We start from the raw sequence: 18,534 nt of genomic DNA, 5'->3' as shown, positions 1-18,534 counted from the left end.
TTTAAATGCTGATGTCACTGTACTGCCCATGTATACTGCTCTTGGCCCTGCCCTCCAGATGGTTTCAAAGGCTGTGGGGAAATTCTAGAAAGGGAGGAGATGAGGGGTAAGGAGCCAAGAGCCCACATGCAAGAAGCAGCTAGCCTCGGCCTGTAGGACCCAGAAAGTGAGTAACGCGTGGGCCTCCTGAAGAAAAAAGTGACCCAGTCACCAGAGTGGGAGGAAAATGCCATTTTGATGACCAGAGGCTCAAGTGGGAAATAATACAAAGCTCACAAAAGATTTGAGAAATAGAAATGGAGAAAAACAAAACAAAATCCTAGTCTGAACAGGGAGTAACTGTTGACTATTGTTTTATGTGGAATGAAAGCTGCTAAAATAAGGTATCAAAAGGCCATTTAAAAATTGTTTTCCTTTTGCCCACCTTGTACAACTGAGAAATCAAGCTCTGAAACAGAAAGAACAGGGACTGTCAATAGCAGGGGCTCTGGGATCCTGGACAGCCCGGCTCTGCCGCCGCTGCCTCCGCTGATTGGCAGCTCTGTGCCCGTTTCTGAGCTTGTCTCAGGAGACCCGGGAGGGTGAGGAGGACACGTGAAGGGCCAGGCCCAGGGGCAGTTTTGGCCACCGCTTGCTGGGCCCTAGCTCCCTGATCAGGAGGGCGAGGTACGCCCGGGGAGGCGGCCCCTGAGCCCTTGCTGTCGGCCGCAGACACTGCAGAACGAGATCCTGGGCCATGCGCCACGCGTCGAGGACGTGCTGCAGCGGGGGCAGCAGCTGGTGGAGGCGGCGGAGATCGACTGCCAGGACGTTGCCGAGCGCCTGCAGCAGCTGCGGGGCTCCTGGGAGACACTGCAGGAGGCGGCGGCCGGGCGGCTGCGGCGCCTACGGGAGGCCAGCGAGGCGCAGCAGTACTACCTGGACGCGGGCGAGGCCGAAGCCTGGATCAGCGAGCAGGAGCTCTACGTCCTATCCGAGGAGAGCCCCGAGGTGGGCTCAGCTGGGGTGCCAGGCAGGGGCCCGAGGCCAGAGCAGGAGCTGAGGCACCGTCACATCCCTTGTGGGAGCCTGGGGAGGGTGTCCGAGGAGCCCTCCTGCACGGGGAGCCCCCCACCTCTTGAGAAGACCCTGCTGCAGCGAACCACAGCTGCCGCCCTGTGTGCCAGCTGAGATTTGCTCTAACCCAAGGGTGCTTCACCTTTTTTGTGCCATGGATTCTGTGTCAATGACCTACGGTGGGAGGGGGTGAGAGGTGAGGTGGGGGGGGGTCTCTAAAAGCTGGAATGATATAGGAAGCTTTCAGGGGATAGAAGGTTGGAGCTGGGCCTGGAAGCGCAGATATCAGACCTGGGGAGTCGAGAGGAAGGCAGGTGCGGGCGTTGCCGGAAATGAGGGTAGCAGGAAGGCGTGGTGTGCGGTTCTCCTGTGGGTGTCCTGTGAGCATGGCTCCCCGCACCTTGGGCACCTCCAGGAGCTGGGCTGCACCCTGGGCCTGGCCGAGCTTGCACTGACAGTCGCTGCCTCCTAGGATGAAGAGGGTGCCATCGTGATGCTGAAGCGGCACCTGCGGCAGCAGCGGGCTGTGGAGGAGTACGGGAGGAACATCAAGCAGCTGGCCGGCCGGGCCCAGAGCCTACTGTCCGCAGGCCACCCCGAGGGGTGCGTGTGCCTCCCAGGGCATCAGGCCAGGGGCCCCACCAACAGGATCCCTTCAGGTCCAAGTGGGAAAACAGAAACAGTTTTCCCAAAAGCTATGGGTTTGAGAACTTCTTTCTAGACTGCTGACCCTTCCCGTTCCCTTTTATGTCGTGGTTTTTTTGTGAGTAACTTCAAGCAGGGCTGACTAAGGCCTGGTTTGCAAAAAGATCAGAAAATGGAATAGCAAAACTACCCTCTTGGTGATCCGAGAGCTCCAATCTTTTGAAGAGTTAGACTCTGCTAAGAGACACTGAAGACTAACTTTGCGTTTGTTTTCATGGTCCAGAAGGTACTTCACGGTCTCACAGTGTCTCAGCAAAATCATCATGTGGGAGTGAAGGTAGAAAGCCTGTATCCCTCTAGGCACATCAGTTGTGTGGGTTCTGCCTAAACGGGAGCCCATTGGGCCAGACACCTCAGGCTGCCCTCACATGTGGCCCTGTCCTCAGTTGCCTTTAGGGTGTCCACAGCTGTGGGTCCTCAGCAGCACCCTAGCATCTCCCAAGGAGCCCAAGGACTGAACCCCTGGTATGGCATGTCCCTGAGGAGCCGAGCAGGGCCTGCTACTACTGGAGCCCCGCTCAGACAGCGCTGCTCCATCAGCCTCCTTGGAAGAATAATGGAGAAGTTCCTCCTTTGTGTCGCTGGAACCACCTCCAGGGAGGACATGTTTCTGTCATCTCCTGAGGCTTCATGGGCTAAGAGATGGTTCCTTCTGTCTCCAGCTCTTCCCCGGTAGAAGTCGCTGCCATGTCTCCTGCGCTTCGCTTCCCCGCCTCTCCCTGCAGCCGGGCTGGGAAGGAGGAGGTCGGCTCCTCTGAACTGGCTGCTCTGGGCCCTCTGTCACCGTCTCTGAGAGCTTTCTTGGTTTGAATTCCAGGGAACAGATCATCAGACTTCAGGGGCAAGTGGACAAGCAGTATGCGGGGCTGAAGGACTTGGCAGAGGAACGCAAGCGGAAGCTGGAGAACATGTACCACCTGTTCCAGCTAAAGAGGGAGGCAGATGGCCTGGAGCAGTGGATTACAGAAAAGGAGCTCGTGGCCTCTTCCTCCGAAATGGGGCAAGACTTTGACCACGTTACTGTGAGTACTCACAGCAATCGCTTGCTTTGTCTTCCCTGAATGCAGTAGACGCAGGAGCCGTCATTTCAGACACGCACAATGTGGCTGCCGGTTGCCAAGTGCTGCAGAGATGCAGACACACCCCTGTGAGCTCAGGCCGCCCTGGGGAGGGTGTGAGAGCACAGCTCCAGGTGTTTGTCATTGCTGCCCGGGTGGGTCTGCAGCTAGTGTGACGACAGCACCCTGCCCGCGAGCCCTGGTAACCACGTCTCTCTACCCCATGTCCAGCTGCTCCGGGACAAGTTCCGGGACTTTGCACGGGAGACTGGGGCGATTGGCCAGGAGCGGGTGGACAACATGAATGCCTTCATTGAGCGACTCATCGACGCGGGCCACAGTGAGGCAGCCACCATTGCTGAGTGGAAGGACGGGCTGAACGAGATGTGGGCGGACCTGCTGGAGCTCATCGACACGCGCATGCAGCTGCTGGCCGCCTCCTACGACCTGCACCGCTACTTCTACACAGGTGCCGAGATCCTGGGCCTCATCGACGAGAAGCACCGCGAGCTGCCCGAGGACGTGGGGCTGGACGCCAGCACCGCCGAGTCCTTCCACCGCGTGCACACGGCCTTCGAGCGGGAGCTCCACTTGCTGGGCGTGCAGGTGCCTTCTGCCCCTCGCGGCCCACCCACAGGTTCCAGGGACCTGCCTTCCACATCTTCCCCACGACCAACTTCCTGGGGGGCCTCCTGGCTTCCAGAGGAGAAACCTCTAGAACAAGCACCAGTAGATTTCGCCTCCTTAGAGAGGCAACAGCTCAGGGCAGGAGGACAGGGAGCAGTGGCTTTCAGTCATTCTTTAGCTCCAAACTAGTTCTTTAAGCTGAATCTTCACAAAACCCAAAGCATGAAATACCTTACAATGCAATTTCTCTGGTTATGCAACAGCATTATTAGCAGACGCGTGTGGTGCTCATGCAGCACCGGGTACTGTTCTGAGCAATATACGTAGTCACCTCACAGCTTCGCTCTGAGCAGGGTCCTCATATTATCTGCGTCTTTGAGAGGATGGAAGCAGGGCAGAGAGAGGGTAAAGACACTTCCCGGGAACTTGCAGATAAGCAGTGGAGCCAGATTCGGATCCTGCAGTCTGGCTGTAGCCTCCGTGCCCTCAGCCACCGGGCTGTTCAGCCTTTCTACATGGGAGCTGGAGGGGCCCCAAGATCCGCTTAGAACCCCCCCTCCTGTCACTGGGGTGCCCCAAGGCACCACTGCAGGGTTATAGGGTTCCACAGAGCTGCGTATGATAGAAAGGGTGAGGGCGAGGAGCCCCAGCTGCCGGGAGCTCACGGGGCTTCCAGTGGAGCAGGGAGAGGTGGGCTGGCTGTGCACCTGCACCAACCCAGCAGGCTCAGGGATGGAACACCGAGGAAGATTGGGCCCCTGCTTCAACCAGAAGGGGACCTCCGAGGGATTTGTCCTCCAGCTGGAGGTGGGGCCTGGCATGTGACTCTTGTGCCTTGGGGGTACCAGAGCCCCTGAGGCAGGGATAGCCCCACTGAGGTCTCAGGAAGGAGGTTTCATTGCCCTGGGGCCACCCCTAAACAGGGGGTCTGGGACAGCCCCCTCCTTGGAGAGGCAGCATGCACAGTGATTGAGGACAGGCACTCAGTGCAGGGTTCCAGTCGCAGCTGCGCCCCTCTACTAGTGTGAGTGACCATGGCCAGTCACTGGGTCTCTTGTGCCTCAGTTTTCTCATCTCAAAAACAGGGGTAATAGTAGTACCTCTTTCATGGAATTGTTGTAAAGAGGGAGAGAGCTAATAAATAGAAAGTGTTTAGAACAGTGTCTGGTACGTAGCTACACTTAACTGTCATACTTCTGAGGAGATCAAAGAGCACAGAGTCCTTCTCACTCCCAAATCCACTTCAAGGCCCCAGGGGTGCCTTGGGTCAGCAGAGGTGCCAAAGCAAGGCACCTTGTCCCTCAGCACCACTGGGTGAGAGTCTGAAGATCCACTAGTGCCCTGGGTGGGAGAGGCCAGGAGGAGATAGACTCCTCACCCATCAGAGGCCCAAGACATGTCTGCCTGGGAACAACGTCCAGTTTTACCCCACCACAGGTACAGCAGTTCCAGGACGTGGCCACCCACCTGCAGACAGCCTATGCTGGGGAGAAGGCAGACGCCATCCAGTACAAGGAGCAGGAAGTGTCTGCCGCGTGGCAGGCACTGCTCGAGGCCTGTACCGGGCGCCGCACCCAGCTGGTGGACACTGCGGACAAATTCCGCTTCTTCAGCATGGTCCGAGACCTCTTCTCCTGGATGGAGAGCATCATCCGGCAGATCGAGACCCAGGAGAGGCCCAGGTGAGGGGGACATCCTCAAGGCAGCAACATTCAGCCACTTTGTCCCAGAGGCTGGCAGACCAGGGTGCTGCACTGGGGCTCCGCCCTGGAGGGACAGTCCTGGACTGTGGGTGCACAGGAATCCCTGGGGGGCACCAGAGGCTGGGTCCAGGCAGAAACTGAGTGGCTCAGCTTCTGCTGGGAGGACCAACCATTTAAGAGTGAAGGGAGTCCTGAGCATGGCGAGAAAGACATCTGTCATTCAGATTCTACAGTGGGAGCAATGACCATGGTTGTCAGTGAAAATAAGCAGTTCACACATCCAGAACTGGGCAGGTCTGAGACTGATCACTCTTCCCCCAGCACTGGGATGTAGGGGGCCATTCCCCCAAAACTCAAGAAGGAGCTCATTGTCCATGAGAGGTGGGGACAGCCTCGGCAAGAGCCAGAGCTCTCTACGCACTTTGCATCATCTTAGCAACTATTGCTGGCCCATCTCTGTCTCTCTGCCCTGAGGGTGCCTGTCCTGATGGCCAAGCTTTATATTCAACATCTTTATGGAAATATAATTCACAACCATACAAGTCAGCCGTTTAAAATGGACCATCCAGTGGGTTTTCGTATATTCAATTGTAGAGCCATTACCACAATCTAAGTTTAGAAGATTTTCATCAGCCTAGAAAGAAACCCTGTACCCCTTAGCTGTCATCATCCCCATCCCCGCCCCTCTCCCAGCCCCTGGCAACCACTAATCTGTTTTTCGTCTCTCTAGATTTGCCTATTCTGGACTTTTCATTTGAATAGCATCATGTAATACGTGCTCTTTTGTGACTGGCTTCTTTCGCTTGGCATAATCTTTTCAGGGCTCATCCATGTTGTAGCATGGGCCAGTACTTCCTTCCTTTGTATTGCCAAATAACATTCCCAGGCCTCTTTTGGAGTCCCTGCACCCCCTGTCCATGCCCTGGCCACTGACCAATGGAAGACACTGGGGCATCAGTGTTGTTGCTGGGGCAGGGCCGGCAGAGGACTCCCTGGCTGGCCAGAGAGGAGGGCATGGGGTCAGACTCCAGGCAGGTGGGGGTGGGCCCCTCTGATCAGGACGTGGCATCTAGCAGGCCAGAGTGACCCAGAGTTTCCTCCTTCCCCAAACTCCCTCCCCGCCAGGGACGTTTCCTCAGTGGAACTGCTCAAGAAGTACCACGAGGGCATCAAGGCAGAGATCGAAACCCGGAGCAAGAACTTCAGCTCCTGCCTGGAGCTCGGAGAGTCCCTGCTGCAGCGGCAGCACCAGGCCTCGGACGAGGTGAGGGGACGGCGGGACAGAGGCCAGCCTCCTCCAGGTGCTTGCCCCTCTGGCCAGGCCAGACGGCTTCCTGGAAGGGAGCTGTGGTTTCTCCGAGGGCGCTCAGCTGTCCTTCACTTGTGGACTGTGTGCAGGCCTGAGAATTAGAGCTCCACCAACCCCCCCCCCCCCCCAAGGAGCTGCCCGCTTAGTGGGGAGAGCAGACTCATAGCCTGTCTAACGCCCACACGTGTGCGTGCTTTGGAGCTGGCCAAATCCGCTTCCAGGTGAGGCACACATGCCTCAGAGAGGTTAAATGATTTGCCTAAGGCTACACAGGTGGCAAGTGGCAGGGCCAAGGCTTGAAAGTTAGGTCTGTGTGACCGAGCCCAGACTTTGCAGGACCCCCGTGCCCACCACCTCAGACGGGGGGGGGTACCAAAACCTGAGATTTCCCCCTTCCTCCCCGCAGATCAGAGAGAAGAGGCAGCAGGTGGTATCCAGGAGGGAGGAGATGATGGAGAAGTGGAAGGCCCGCTGGGAGCGGCTCTGCCTGTGTGAGTGCAGCCTGGAAGCTGGGGAAACTGGGGGCAGGGCTGGACCCCTGCTGGGGGTGGGGTGATGTCCCAAGGTGGTGGATTTTCACTGCTGCCTGGAGAAGAGCCCCCGTGCACTGGTCAGCAGAGCTTGGGGGCCCAGGGCCTCAGGGTCCGCACACACACTGCTGAAAGCCCACCTCTAACCAGCCAGCGCACCTGCGCCCTGCCCGCCTTCCATCCTTCTGCTCCCCCCCCTCCCGATGAAGGGCTGGCATCCCTGTAGAGCTGCAGCCTGAGGAGGGGTCAGGGGCATCCCAGATGTTTGGTCTGAGGTGTGTCAGGTGGAAGGAGCTCTCTGCTCTGCAGCTGGAGGCCCAGGAGAGGTGGAGGAAATCCCACCACTCAGGTCAGAGCTCCGAGCCACGAAGGCAGGGGCTGGCGCCATGGCTGCTCACACACAATTATGAGAGATAGCCAAGGGCTGAGGAGAAAGCTCTCCTCAAAGGCGTACATCTAAACTGCATTTTGTTTTCAGAATAGCGTTTGTTCTAATTAGCATGTTTTTAAACTATAGCTCTTGGTGAACATGAGGTAGGGCCCACTTGGTGATGGAGGGGCCTCAGGCAGCAGGTCACCACTGAGCAGGGTGTCCACATGATTCAGGGACACCTGTGCAGGCCTCTTCCCTAACCGCCAGCTCTGTGTCTGTCTACTGAGTGGCCCCTGAGGTCCCAGCAGGAGCTGCTGTTAGCTCCGGGTGCTAACAGACCCCTGGGCCTTTGGGTGGGTCTGTGGCTTGTTCTCTTGGCAGTGCTGGAAGTGTGCCAGTTCTCGAGGGACGCCTCCGTGGCTGAAGCGTGGCTCATCGCCCAGGAGCCCTACCTGGCCAGCCGGGACTTTGGACACACGGTGGACAGTGTGGAGAAGCTCATCAGGAGGCATGAGGCTTTTGAGAAGTCCACAGCCAGCTGGGCGGAGCGCTTTGCGGCCCTGGAGAAGCCCACCACGGTGAGCTGGGGCTCAGGGCGGTGGCAGCCTCGCCTTGGGGGTCTCTCAAGTCCAGAACTCTCAGCCCATTATTTGGCACCTACGGATGGACGGGGTAAAAGGCTTGGCAAAGGGGGAGAGAGGGAAGGAAATAGGAGAGAGAGAAAGTACTGACCTTCAAATGCAAAAAGGAGACAAAAGGAGGTAATTCCAAAAGGAACAAACACCAGGGTACGTCAGGTGCTGGGAGCCATCTAGAGAAAGCTTGTCTGAGAGCAGGCTCCCCTCGTGGCCACTCTGAGCCCCTCGGCCTTTTCCTCCTCTAGCTTGAGCTAAAAGAACTCCAGACCCCACCGAGACCTGCGGAGGAGACTGGGTGAGTGTGGGAGTGCCAGGCGGTGGCTTCGCGGGAGCACTCTGCCAAGGCGGGGAGTTGGGGGCAGGCAGAGGAGGGCGCCCATACTCAGAAACAGGCCCCCTGATGTTTGAACAATACACAGGTGACCTCTCACACTGGGCCACTAGTCAGAGAAATCCAGTGTCTGGAGCTTGAGGGCGGAGAGGGGCTTTTATTTCCCACACATCCACTGCTGCAGAATTGTCTCCCGCTCTGGGCACCGCCTGAACACGTGCCCCAGAGGCCGTTCTGCATGGAGCCATGTCCCTTTCTGAAGCTTCTGCCTTAACTTCTCAGATTGAGGCAGATTAAGCGGCTCCTTGCTAAATTCCTGCCAGGCTGGCGGGAGGCCTGGGCAGGAGGTCCGTGCTCCCCTGGGGTGAGAGGGGGAAGCCGGGCCTTGGAGATGGGCACTGGCCTCGGGAGGTGCTTGTTTTTCTAAAGGCACCTTGTCTTCCATAGGCCTCAAGAGGAGGAAGGCGAGACAGCAGGGGAGGCTCCCCGAGGTCCCCATCATGCGGCCACTGAGAGAACGTCCCCGGTCAGTTTCATGTCCCAATTGTCTAGTTCCTTGGGTTCGCTGCTGCCAGAGTAGTCTCATCCCGACTAGGCTCAACCAGGGCGGAAGGCCAGGACGGACACGTGCCGCCCCGCCCCCCAGACTCCTTCCCATCCGTCTTCCTTTTTACTTAGGTTTTCCTAACTCCAAGAGTAATTCCTCTCCCCCTTCCACCCAGAAGAAACTAACAGGCCCGCCCAGTGACGTGACTCTCTTAGTTTGGTTTTATCTAGTCTAATAAGTTTTATTGTATAAAGACATCACCCTCCACGTCAGGGGAAGCAGTTTATACAGGGCTGATTCGTTGTATACACTGTCCCTTTTCCCACCTTCCCTCTCACTCCGTCCTTAACACAGTACCCCCTACACACACACTCGCACCCTCACAAATAGACTGTCCCCTCGCCTGCCCCCGCTTCAGGCGTTTAGGGCAGTGAAGCGGGGACAGCCCCCCTCCAGCAGATCCGTGCCTCCTGTGCAGAGCCCCTCCTCTTCGCCTCGTCCCGGCCTGATGCCTGTGGGGCAGTGAGTTTGGATATGCAGCTGGTGCTGAGGCAAGAACAGACTTGAAGGAGCCCTGCACGAGTCAGGGAGAGCCCAGGGCTTCTGTCACAGGGCCAGTCCCCCCAGCTTGTAGAAAAGGAGGGTGTGGCAGAGTCCTGGCTGAGGGGAGGGGAGGGAGGGACCCAACACAGACCAGCTGCCAGAGGCCTGGGGTATATGGCTTCATGTGGTCCCTTAGTTAAAAGGACCCAGGGGGTCTGTGCAGGGGGCCTGGGAGGCTGTAACCCAGGTATTCGGGAAATGCCCAGGGGAGTTGCTGACTGAGAAGACAGCAAGAATTCAGCATGTGCCTTGCATGGCTTCATCCTGCATGTGCCTCACCTCTCCAGGGGCCCAGGCAAGCTCACCTGAACCTTTGGGTGTTTAGGGAGGTTGTATACACTAGGAGGAAATTTGTGGTACACCAACCACCCCAGAAAAATGCGCATACAGTGAGCATTTCCTGTGCAGAATCCCTGTCAGGTTCAGATTTCAGCCCTTCTGACACTTCTGAGAGTGACACGCATGCACACTCACACCACACTCCCACACACTCTGAGCTCTCTCTGCCACCTCGAGCCTGGCCAGAGCCTCCCTTTCTGAGCTGCACCAGCCCTTCATGTCCAGCAGAGGGCAGTCCTGGGCTCCACTGGACCATCTCTCCCAGAAGTTCCCTCTGAAGCTCTCATCGTCACATGTGGGGGGCTCTGGTGGACTTTGTCCCAGCCCCTTTTCCCCAGCAACAGCCCCCGCCGGAAGGAGAGACAACTCTGGGGGCTGGCATGGACTGCGGACACTGGGGCTGGGACCATCCCTGCCTCCCGCCCCCACCTGTGCTTCGGCTGTGCATCCTGTGTGTCTGCGTGCAGTGGTGTCCCGGGTCTGCGGGCTCCTTTGTGACCACCTGAGCAATTCCATCCATTGTTTGTGTCATTGTCATGTATGTCTGTCAAATGTAATTACGTGTGCATCAGAGCCGCCTCCATCCAACACCTGAATGTCACTGGGTTTGGGGGGAATAAAATTTGATTGGACCTGAGTATCTGCCTGAAAGGAGGGAGTGAGCCCCGCTTTGAGACCCTTCCCAGGGAGCCAGCCACTCCACCAGATGGGAAAACTGGCCTGTGCCTGGTACCAGGAAGAAACCAGATGGCGAATCGGATGCCCACTAGGCCCATGGCCTTGTGGAAACAGGTTCCTGCTGCTGCTCCTTTCTGAGCCCTTTGTTGAGTTTTCATGAGGATCCACAAAACTCCAAGGGAGGGTATGATACCCGCTTGGTCTTTGATATGAATGGGTCCCATGCAGGCTGGGAAACCTTTACAGAAACCACAGGCCTCCCCCAGGAAGAGCCGGCTGGCTGCTGCGCCTCCTCCCGGGGTAGGGCTGAATTACTGACGGTGGCTCTCCTGCTGTCCCACGTGTGTGGTCTGGTGTCGGTGCCCCGTAGCATAGACCCATGCAGTGCTGCTTCCTGTGAAACCCATCACTACTGCATGCCGGCTTCCTGCTTGGGGAACAGACGGGAGTGGACCAGACACCCAGACCCCTGTCTAGACTGCACACCACTGGGGGCCACCCTCCAGGCCCTGCCCGTCCTCCTGGCCCGGTGTGTGCATGCTCACGTGGGTACACGCAGGGACTGGAGCCTTGTTCCCTGCACTGGTCTTCTCCCCAAGCACATCGTTGTGTAATTCGTTGCCTCCCTCACCTCTGACCTTTCCACATTAGAGCATGTTCTGGTAGAAACTAACCCATTCATGCAGGTAAGTGCCTGTGAGGCCAAGCAGAAGAAATGAGGTATTACAAAAGTCAGATGTGGGAGTCAGGACACTGAGTTCTAGTCCTTAATTCTGCCGGAAACTTCCTCCATGATTTTAGATAAACCACCTGATCCTCCTCAGTCTCCTTGTCCTTATAAAACCCTCTCTGCAGGATTACAGAAAGTCCAGAACGTTCCTGCATGTCAACAATCTCCCTGAATCAAGGGAGGGGTGGTTATCCCTCTCATCTCATCCTGAGTCCTTAGCTCAAAGAAACCTGGCTCGTTTGTCAGGTGCCAGCTGCTGTGAGGCTGCAGATGGGGAAGAAGAGGCAGAGGGCTGGGTGTTCGACCTGTTTGGGGAAGAGAGACAGGGGTGGGCCACGGCTCCTGCCGAGGTCAGGGCCCTGAAGGTGGCCCCCTGGTACTGGAAGGGGCCTGGCAGCAGGCGGAGCCATTCTCCTTCCTCTCAGTGCCTGGGGCATCCTCACCCCAACGTCCTCCGCTTTATGTGTCTCCCCTCTATCCTGGTGTGGCTCTGGGAAGGGCTTGGCGGTCCTGCAATGCGTCCCCATCTTCCAGGCTCTGGGTGCCTCAGAACCCCCAGTGTTGCATTTGTCATGAGATGTTGAGGTTGACTTCGCAGAGAAGAAACGTGTTGCAGAGGATGCAAGTCACCCCCGCCTTCAGGGTCCCCAGCGGGCAGACCTGGGCTGTCTTCTGTGCACTGTGTCTAGTTCCTGGCTTCCGGGTGGGAAGTGGGGCCAGCTCTAGGAATTCTCCCGGCAGGGCTGCTGTGACAACTAGAGTGACATCCTTGAAACGGATTGGTGCTCTTAGGGGCTATGACAACAAGAGTCTGTCTTCAGGGTTGGTGGTTGGGGGCAATCATGCCCTGTCTGCCTCCAGGCCTCAAGGCTAGATCCAGTCTGTGGTGCAGGGGGGACCCTGGGGTGCGAGGCCACTCCAGAAAGCAGCTGCCTGGGTGCCATTCATCATCAGATTGTCAGGGGAAACTCTTACCTAAGCCCCACGCTCAGACATCACTCTCACCGTGACCCCCCAAGACTGCCTGCACCTGGCTCCCCGGAGAGAGGACTGGATGCCTCACTGGGGATGCACATGGGGAGTCAAGACTCCCAGGTCCCTTGCCTCTCCGTTCCGTAGTCTTAGAGGTTTCTGTGGCTTTGGGGAGGTAACCAGCACTGGCGAATGTAAGGGAGGGTGCCCCAGGGGCTAAGCGGGCCCTGAGCTTGCAGACAGCTGCTGTCATCTTCTTGGCAACCTGGGTAACTCCCGCCAGCGGCAGCCTTGCTGGCAGACGGGAGCTTTAATCAGCGTCCAGCGGCAGGGCTCTGACGTCCCTGGATGGAAGGGATGTGGGTGTGGAGGCAGCAGCTGTGTTTCTTCTTGCCTGAGCAAGCTGGCCCCGTCCTTCCTCCCTCCTCCTGGGAGGCTGAGCTGGGCTGCTGTCTCAGGCGTTTTGCAGCAAATGCAAATCGTGTATTTGTTCGTAATGAGCAGACCTGGCCTGGAAAGAACGTCAGTTTTCCCCTTAACCTGGGCGTGTCCCTGTCTCTGCAGGATGCCTGAGTCAGCGCGGCAGGGGCGGGTCTGCCTGCAGTCTGGCCCCCGTGCCCTGGTACTGCAGGCTCTCCAGGGAAACCCGCTCTAGGCTCTTTGTGGACATCTGTCCACTGCTGGGTGTGCCCAGCTCTCTTTGCTGTGGTCAGATGTGGTCTTCCTGGCCCACTGCTCCAAAGGCTTCTCCTAAGTTCCTTCTTCCAAGCTGTGTTTCAGAGCATCCCAGTTACTCATGGAGTCAGGATGGGACTCAGTTAACATTGGAGGCATTGCGGAGCTGCCAACTTGACCATTTGGTAGTGGATCTGGATGGGCCAGTCAGTGTTTTCTAACTATTTTTAGTCCTTCTAATGATGAGTGGCTGGCTCAGGGTCAGCAAGGGATCCAGCAGCCACAAGCTCCTCCAGGACAGGGACCTGAAGAGCCCACACCAGTGGTGGGAATGGTGAAGATGGCTCCCAAGGAAGCCTCATTCTCCTCTCCCCTGTGATGGCGGTGGACCAGATCTCCTCCTCCCTGTTGGAGGGGACCCCCCCACACACACTCCCCCTCATTCACCTTACCTGGTGGCCTTCTGCTCTGTGTCCCCTCCCATTGTGTTCCCTGGTTCCCCAGTTGTCATCGCAGACAGCTGCCCCCTGGGGCACAGTGTTGAGCCACCGTGCTTCCCCATCTCACTTCTTGTGAGAGCCCCTCACCCTGCCTGCCACCAACCCTAGGGACCCCTCACTGCCTGCTCCAGACACAGCTCCTCCCATGCTCTTCCTCTTGTTGGGCAACAGCTGCTCCCTTCTCTCTTCAGGCATTTGTCTCTGCTGCCTCTAAGTTGCCATCTCTTCATCTCTTTGGCCGTTCTCAACTCAACAAACCATCTCTTTTTCTTCTCTTGCAAATACTTGTCTTCTGAACAGCCTTCCCAAGCCATCTGCTGACAGCCCCCTCACCTCTCACCCAGAGAACCAGAGCCCAGACATCAGATGCCAGGGGAGGGTAGATGTTCTTGGCTGCAAAAGTGGCCAGCTTCCCCCACCCGAGTCTCGCAGTGCTATTTGGTTGCCTAAGGTGTCTAGCAGTAGATCTTGTCTGGCCCCAAGCCCCAATTCCGGCCCCTTCCGGTGTGGCTCTGACATAATCATGCTGCCTCAGCCAGTCGGCCATGTGTCTTACACAAGCCGGGCTCGTCTCAGACCATGAGCCCCATCCGATGGGTACCTTCCTCTGGAGCAATAGTACCCACCCACTTGCAGCATCCTCAACCTTCCACTCACTAGACTGTGGTAAGTTACTCATTCTCCCTGACACCCCGCTTCCCTCATCTGTAAAATAGGGGCAGTGATGATACCCACCTCGCAGAGAGGGTGTGAGGACTGCAAGGGAGAATGGAGGTGGAACGTCTGGCACCTAGTAGGTGCTTACTTGTCTTCATTTTTCCCTTCATTTCTCCATCCCTCACCGCAGTGCTTCATCTCTTAAAAGCAACATCCTCCGTATGGATTTTAACATCCGTTGCCAAAGTCTCCCAAACCAAGCTTCCTGCAGTGCCCCTCCCTGGAGATCCCTGCACACACACTGGGGCTCGCGCCTTGCTGTGAGATAGGTGGGCAAGACCACCACACAGCTAAGGTACAACAGTCTCTTTCTGGGACACATCCTCATGCCTTGGTTCTCACTTATGGACATTTCCTTTAGGGAGGAGCCCCTCGCTTGTGTTTCCTTGCTTGTTAATGTATCTGTGTTCACGGAGCATCTTCTAGAACCTCCAAAAGACCCTTTGGTCACCCGCCGGGTTATTTTTCTCTGGGAGCTGGAGAGTTAGCTCTGTGTTTCGTCCCCTCCACCACCTGCTGGTTGGGCCTGGAAGTACACCTTCAACACCAGAGAAGAAATGTAGGGATCCCATCCCTTCCCTCCCCTTTTTGAACCTCCTCTGTGGAGGAGACCCTCAAACCCTCTGCCTTATTCTCCTGCCCAAGCCAGCTTCCTAGCAAGGCAGGACCCTGCAAAGACTCCAAGGTGGCCATCCTCCGCTTCTGGAGCTGGGGCCTCTCCCTGTTTGACTGTAATTCTGGGAGGTCTTAAAGGCTCTCCTGTCTGTGCCCTTTCCTCCCAATATCCCCCCAAAAAACCACCAGTGCTGCTTGTCCCCTGCCCTCCTCTGACATCACGATCCCAGCAGCCAGCGTACACAACCTCCTCTCAGACGCCCCCACCCACCCACCTGTTCCCCAAGCCAGGGAACCTGGCCCCACGCTGCAGGTGAGCCTCCCCTTACTCCAGCCCCCCAGGCTGGGCCATGCTCTCTCATCTCTCACTCCCACTTATGGATTAGACTCCCCAGCCACCCAGCCTGGCATCCATAATTTCCTCCAGGTAGCTTGATTGTCCCCTTCAGAGTGCTCCCAGCTCCTCTGAGTGATGACTTCAGGCTGGGTACCCCTAGCAGTGCAGGTGTAACCTGCGCCTCTTCCCAATGACCTGAGCGCTAAAGCAGCAGGCCCTCTGCCTTAGGCATGGAGGGTAGGAGGGGCTCGTAGATCATCTCATCCATCCAAGGCCTTTTGGCAGAACCTGCCGGCCCCCACAGCATCACGAGCAGCCGGTGCCTTCCTGGCCCTCTGCTGTCCACAAATCCCTCCACCTGTTGGCCATTCAGCATCTCCGTATCAGAGCGTGGCACGGTTCCAGGGCGGAACCCAGCTCTAGCCCTCTCTTCCCCAGCTCTCCCTCAGAAGACAGCACAAAGCATATTTACCCCTGGGGCCTGGGAAAGGAGGGCCCTCCTGCCCAAAGCACGCCCCCATCTTCTCATCTGTGTCCCCTCCCCCAGCCCAGGGAGGAAGAGAAGTCCTGACCCCTGAGCCTGGGAAGGGGCAGCCGCCACCAAACTCCTCCACTCCCACCCCCATTCTTGACCCCTCCTCCTCAGGCCTTGGCCTTCAGGGTAGAGGGGACAGGGGGCATTTTAAATTGTCCCCCCGTGAACAGTCAAGGGCACAGAAGAAATCTTTGTATACACTGGAAACCTCCCATTTTCCAAAGCCAACCCACGGTGGAGCCATATAACTTTCAGTCATGCTGGCCGTGGCCTTTGAATGGCCCTGCCAGGGAATGTGGGTCAGGTACCCATCAGGAGGAAGCTGATGAAAGGTGACGTTAAGTTGGGGGGCAATCCTGGCAGAACTCATCTTTATTTTCAGAGGACAGTTCTCGAAAGGAAGGAAAATGGAAGTGAAAGTATAGGAAGAAAATGTGGGCACCAGGTCTCTAGTAAAACCAGTCCCGCGAGGGTGGAGGCTGGGGGAAAGGAGCAGACATGGCTGTGAGGGTCTGCAGGGCTTCCCTGCCCTTGTCTGCCACTGCCCCTTCCCTGAGACCCCAGGGCAAGGCAGGGGCAGGGACTCTGGCCCATCAGCGGGAGAAGCAGCCAGCCGGCTGGGAGGTGGCAGGTGGGAAGAGGCTTCACTTTCTGCATTGACAATCCACCTCCATGACCTTTATCCCCAAGCCAGAGGGTTGGCCTGCTTGGGTCCACTGGCTCCCAGCCCCATTCCTGCCATGCCTGCCCTTCCTCCCTCCTAGAGGATAATCCAGGCAGGGTTTTGGGGCCTCTAGATCCTTGTGGCCAATGCTGGCTCATTGCAGACACTCAAAGATACAAACACTGCAAGAGGCATAAAGATGAGTGTGGCCCAGCCACAACTCTCAAGGGGCTCTAGGCAGGAAAAGATGAGAGCCCTAAAGATGTGATAAAAACTCAGCTCTGTCCAATTCTGGAATGCATGCTCTTAATTGCCTCCTATACCCATTGGCTGTGTGACCTTGGGTAAGTCACTTAACCTCTCTGAGTATTGGCTTTCTCATAGATTGAAGGTGTTAGACTAGGGTAGTGGTTTTCAACTTTACCGGCTACATTATCCTTTCTTTTAATGAGATCTTACTGGAACCCCAACTTATAACCTATTTACTGAACAGTCCTAATTTGATGGGCTACAAATATGAGCATCTATCTTTCTTCCAACCCCTGTCTCCACTGAGACTGAAAGTCTACACAGTCTGTTTCAGTTGAAAGCGTCAATCTGATGTCCAGTATGGTACCTGCATCCTCCACGTCTCTACTTGAGGTCTGACCCGTGGTCTGAAGGACCCACAATGGAGAGCACATGGTCTCTTTTGACCCTCCCCGGCATTCTTCTGGGCCTCCATCTTCAGTTGTTGGGGCAGGGAGTAGGGAGTAGAAAAAGGGGCAGTGTCTCTTTACTGGCTGAGGTGGCTCTGGTCCTCCTGAGCTGTCGATGCCTTTCATCCTTCAGGCATCCAGGTGTGACCTGCCTGGGGGTCTACAGGACCCCTCCCACTGATGCTGTAAGGTCCCCAGCAGTCAGGCCTTTGGGGCGGGGTTCTGGCCAGATGGTTATACACTTATCCCTTCCTGCCCCACCTAGCGGTGGGAGGCTGGCTGCCTGGATCGGTCCTCTCTTTCTTCTGCTGCATTAGACACAAGGGCAGATCAGCATGGTGTCTGCATAGGAGGTGCCCAGCTGGGGAAGGGGAGGTCTGCTTCCTTTCTCGTGGGCTCCTGACATACCATGCATGGCTCGACTGTAGGCCCCTCACTTGCCTTGGGCGGGGCCAGGAGCACGTGCCCTCCACAGGGAGGTGCAGGGAGGGCAAAGCCACAGCCTTCCCCCGGGGTGCTGGGAGGGTCTGGGTCTCCCTTTATAAGGTGGTGGGGCCGACTTAGGGCCTGGTCTCCTTAGCTTGCACAGCCCTAGCTTGAACAGAGGCTTTAAACACAATTGGAAGGTGACAGAAGAGTTCCCATTCAACACCCTAGCACAAGTGTGTTTTCAATCTGTCTTAGCAGCAGAACCTTTCTTCATATGAAAGCCTGCCAGAGCCCACGTGTAACTCAGTTGGAGTTAGAGCATCTGGCTGAAGCAGAGCTGGGGCCTGGAGCCGTGCAGGGTTCTGCCAGGGCTCTGCCAGCAGCATTTGAACCTGCCACCCCAGGAGATCTCACTGGGGCCCCTTCAGCTCACTCTCAGAACCTTCTGTTGCTGTGTTAGATTGGAGGGGGAGGTGGGAATGGAGCAGAGATACGGGCAGAGTCTAGGGAAGCGGGCAAGTCGAGCGAGAGCCAGGGTGGGCCACGAGGCAGAAGGGAACCAGGCTGGGGGGGGGGGGGTGGGGGGCCTGCTGACTTCCCAGTTCTGCTGAGCAGCCATCCCTGGGTCTGAACCCTCAGCAAGGTGTGCTCCTCCCATATGCCCCTGAGCAGGGGAAAGAAGAGAGGCAGTGGCCTCAGGACCTGCAGCCGCCACCCCCCCCAGGGCAGCAGGAGGAAGGGCCGGAGGAGAAATCCGGTGGGGATGAGAGGCCCGCCACTGAGCCCCTCTTTAAGGTCCTGGACACACCTCTGAGCGAGGGCGACGAGCCTACGACGCTGCCAGCCCAACGGGACCACGGGCACAGCGTGCAGATGGAGGGCTACCTGGGCCGCAAGCATGACCTGGAGGGGCCCAACAAGAAGGCATCCAACAGGTGTGTGGGCGAGGGGCCCCAGTTGGGAGGGGTGGGCGGTCCTAGGGGCTTCTCCATCAACAGAGCCTAGGCAACATGGCTCTGTGCGGGGGAGGGTGCCCTCTGCCTCTGGTCTGGGCCAGCCCAGGGCTACTTGGCGTGATGGGAAAAGCCTAGCTTCACTTCTGGTCCTGAGTTCAAATCCCATGACCTGTACAAGTGATTCAGCCTAAGTTGGTTTCTCGATTTGT

General features: G+C 57.2%; 1 protein-coding gene across 5 annotated transcripts in view; it reads left to right on the top strand.

Moving 5' to 3' along the window:
- Positions 1–18,534, top strand: part of SPTB (spectrin beta, erythrocytic) — a 114,082-nt gene that overhangs the window by 89,705 nt on the left and 5,843 nt on the right. For 4 of the 5 annotated variants that reach the window (XM_070513783.1, XM_044773758.2, XM_044773759.2 and 1 more), the window contains 11 exons: positions 712–990; positions 1,529–1,659; positions 2,579–2,783; positions 3,051–3,425; positions 4,884–5,128; positions 6,275–6,413; positions 6,865–6,949; positions 7,743–7,939; positions 8,245–8,294; positions 8,778–8,856; positions 18,009–18,304. In XM_070513783.1, coding sequence (XP_070369884.1) covers positions 712–990; positions 1,529–1,659; positions 2,579–2,783; positions 3,051–3,425; positions 4,884–5,128; positions 6,275–6,413; positions 6,865–6,949; positions 7,743–7,939; positions 8,245–8,294; positions 8,778–8,856; positions 18,009–18,304 — 2,081 coding nt within the window. The remainder of the gene's footprint in view (positions 1–711; positions 991–1,528; positions 1,660–2,578; positions 2,784–3,050; positions 3,426–4,883; positions 5,129–6,274; positions 6,414–6,864; positions 6,950–7,742; positions 7,940–8,244; positions 8,295–8,777; positions 8,857–18,008; positions 18,305–18,534) is intronic. The other variant, XM_014862605.3, reaches the window with a different exon arrangement.

This window comes from Equus asinus, chromosome 7 (genome assembly GCF_041296235.1).
Source record: "Equus asinus isolate D_3611 breed Donkey chromosome 7, EquAss-T2T_v2, whole genome shotgun sequence".
In the NCBI taxonomy this organism is placed as follows: Eukaryota; Metazoa; Chordata; class Mammalia; order Perissodactyla; family Equidae; genus Equus; species Equus asinus.
The sequence above is the reverse complement of the archived record's forward strand: the minus strand, read 5'-3'. Positions and strand labels throughout refer to the sequence as shown.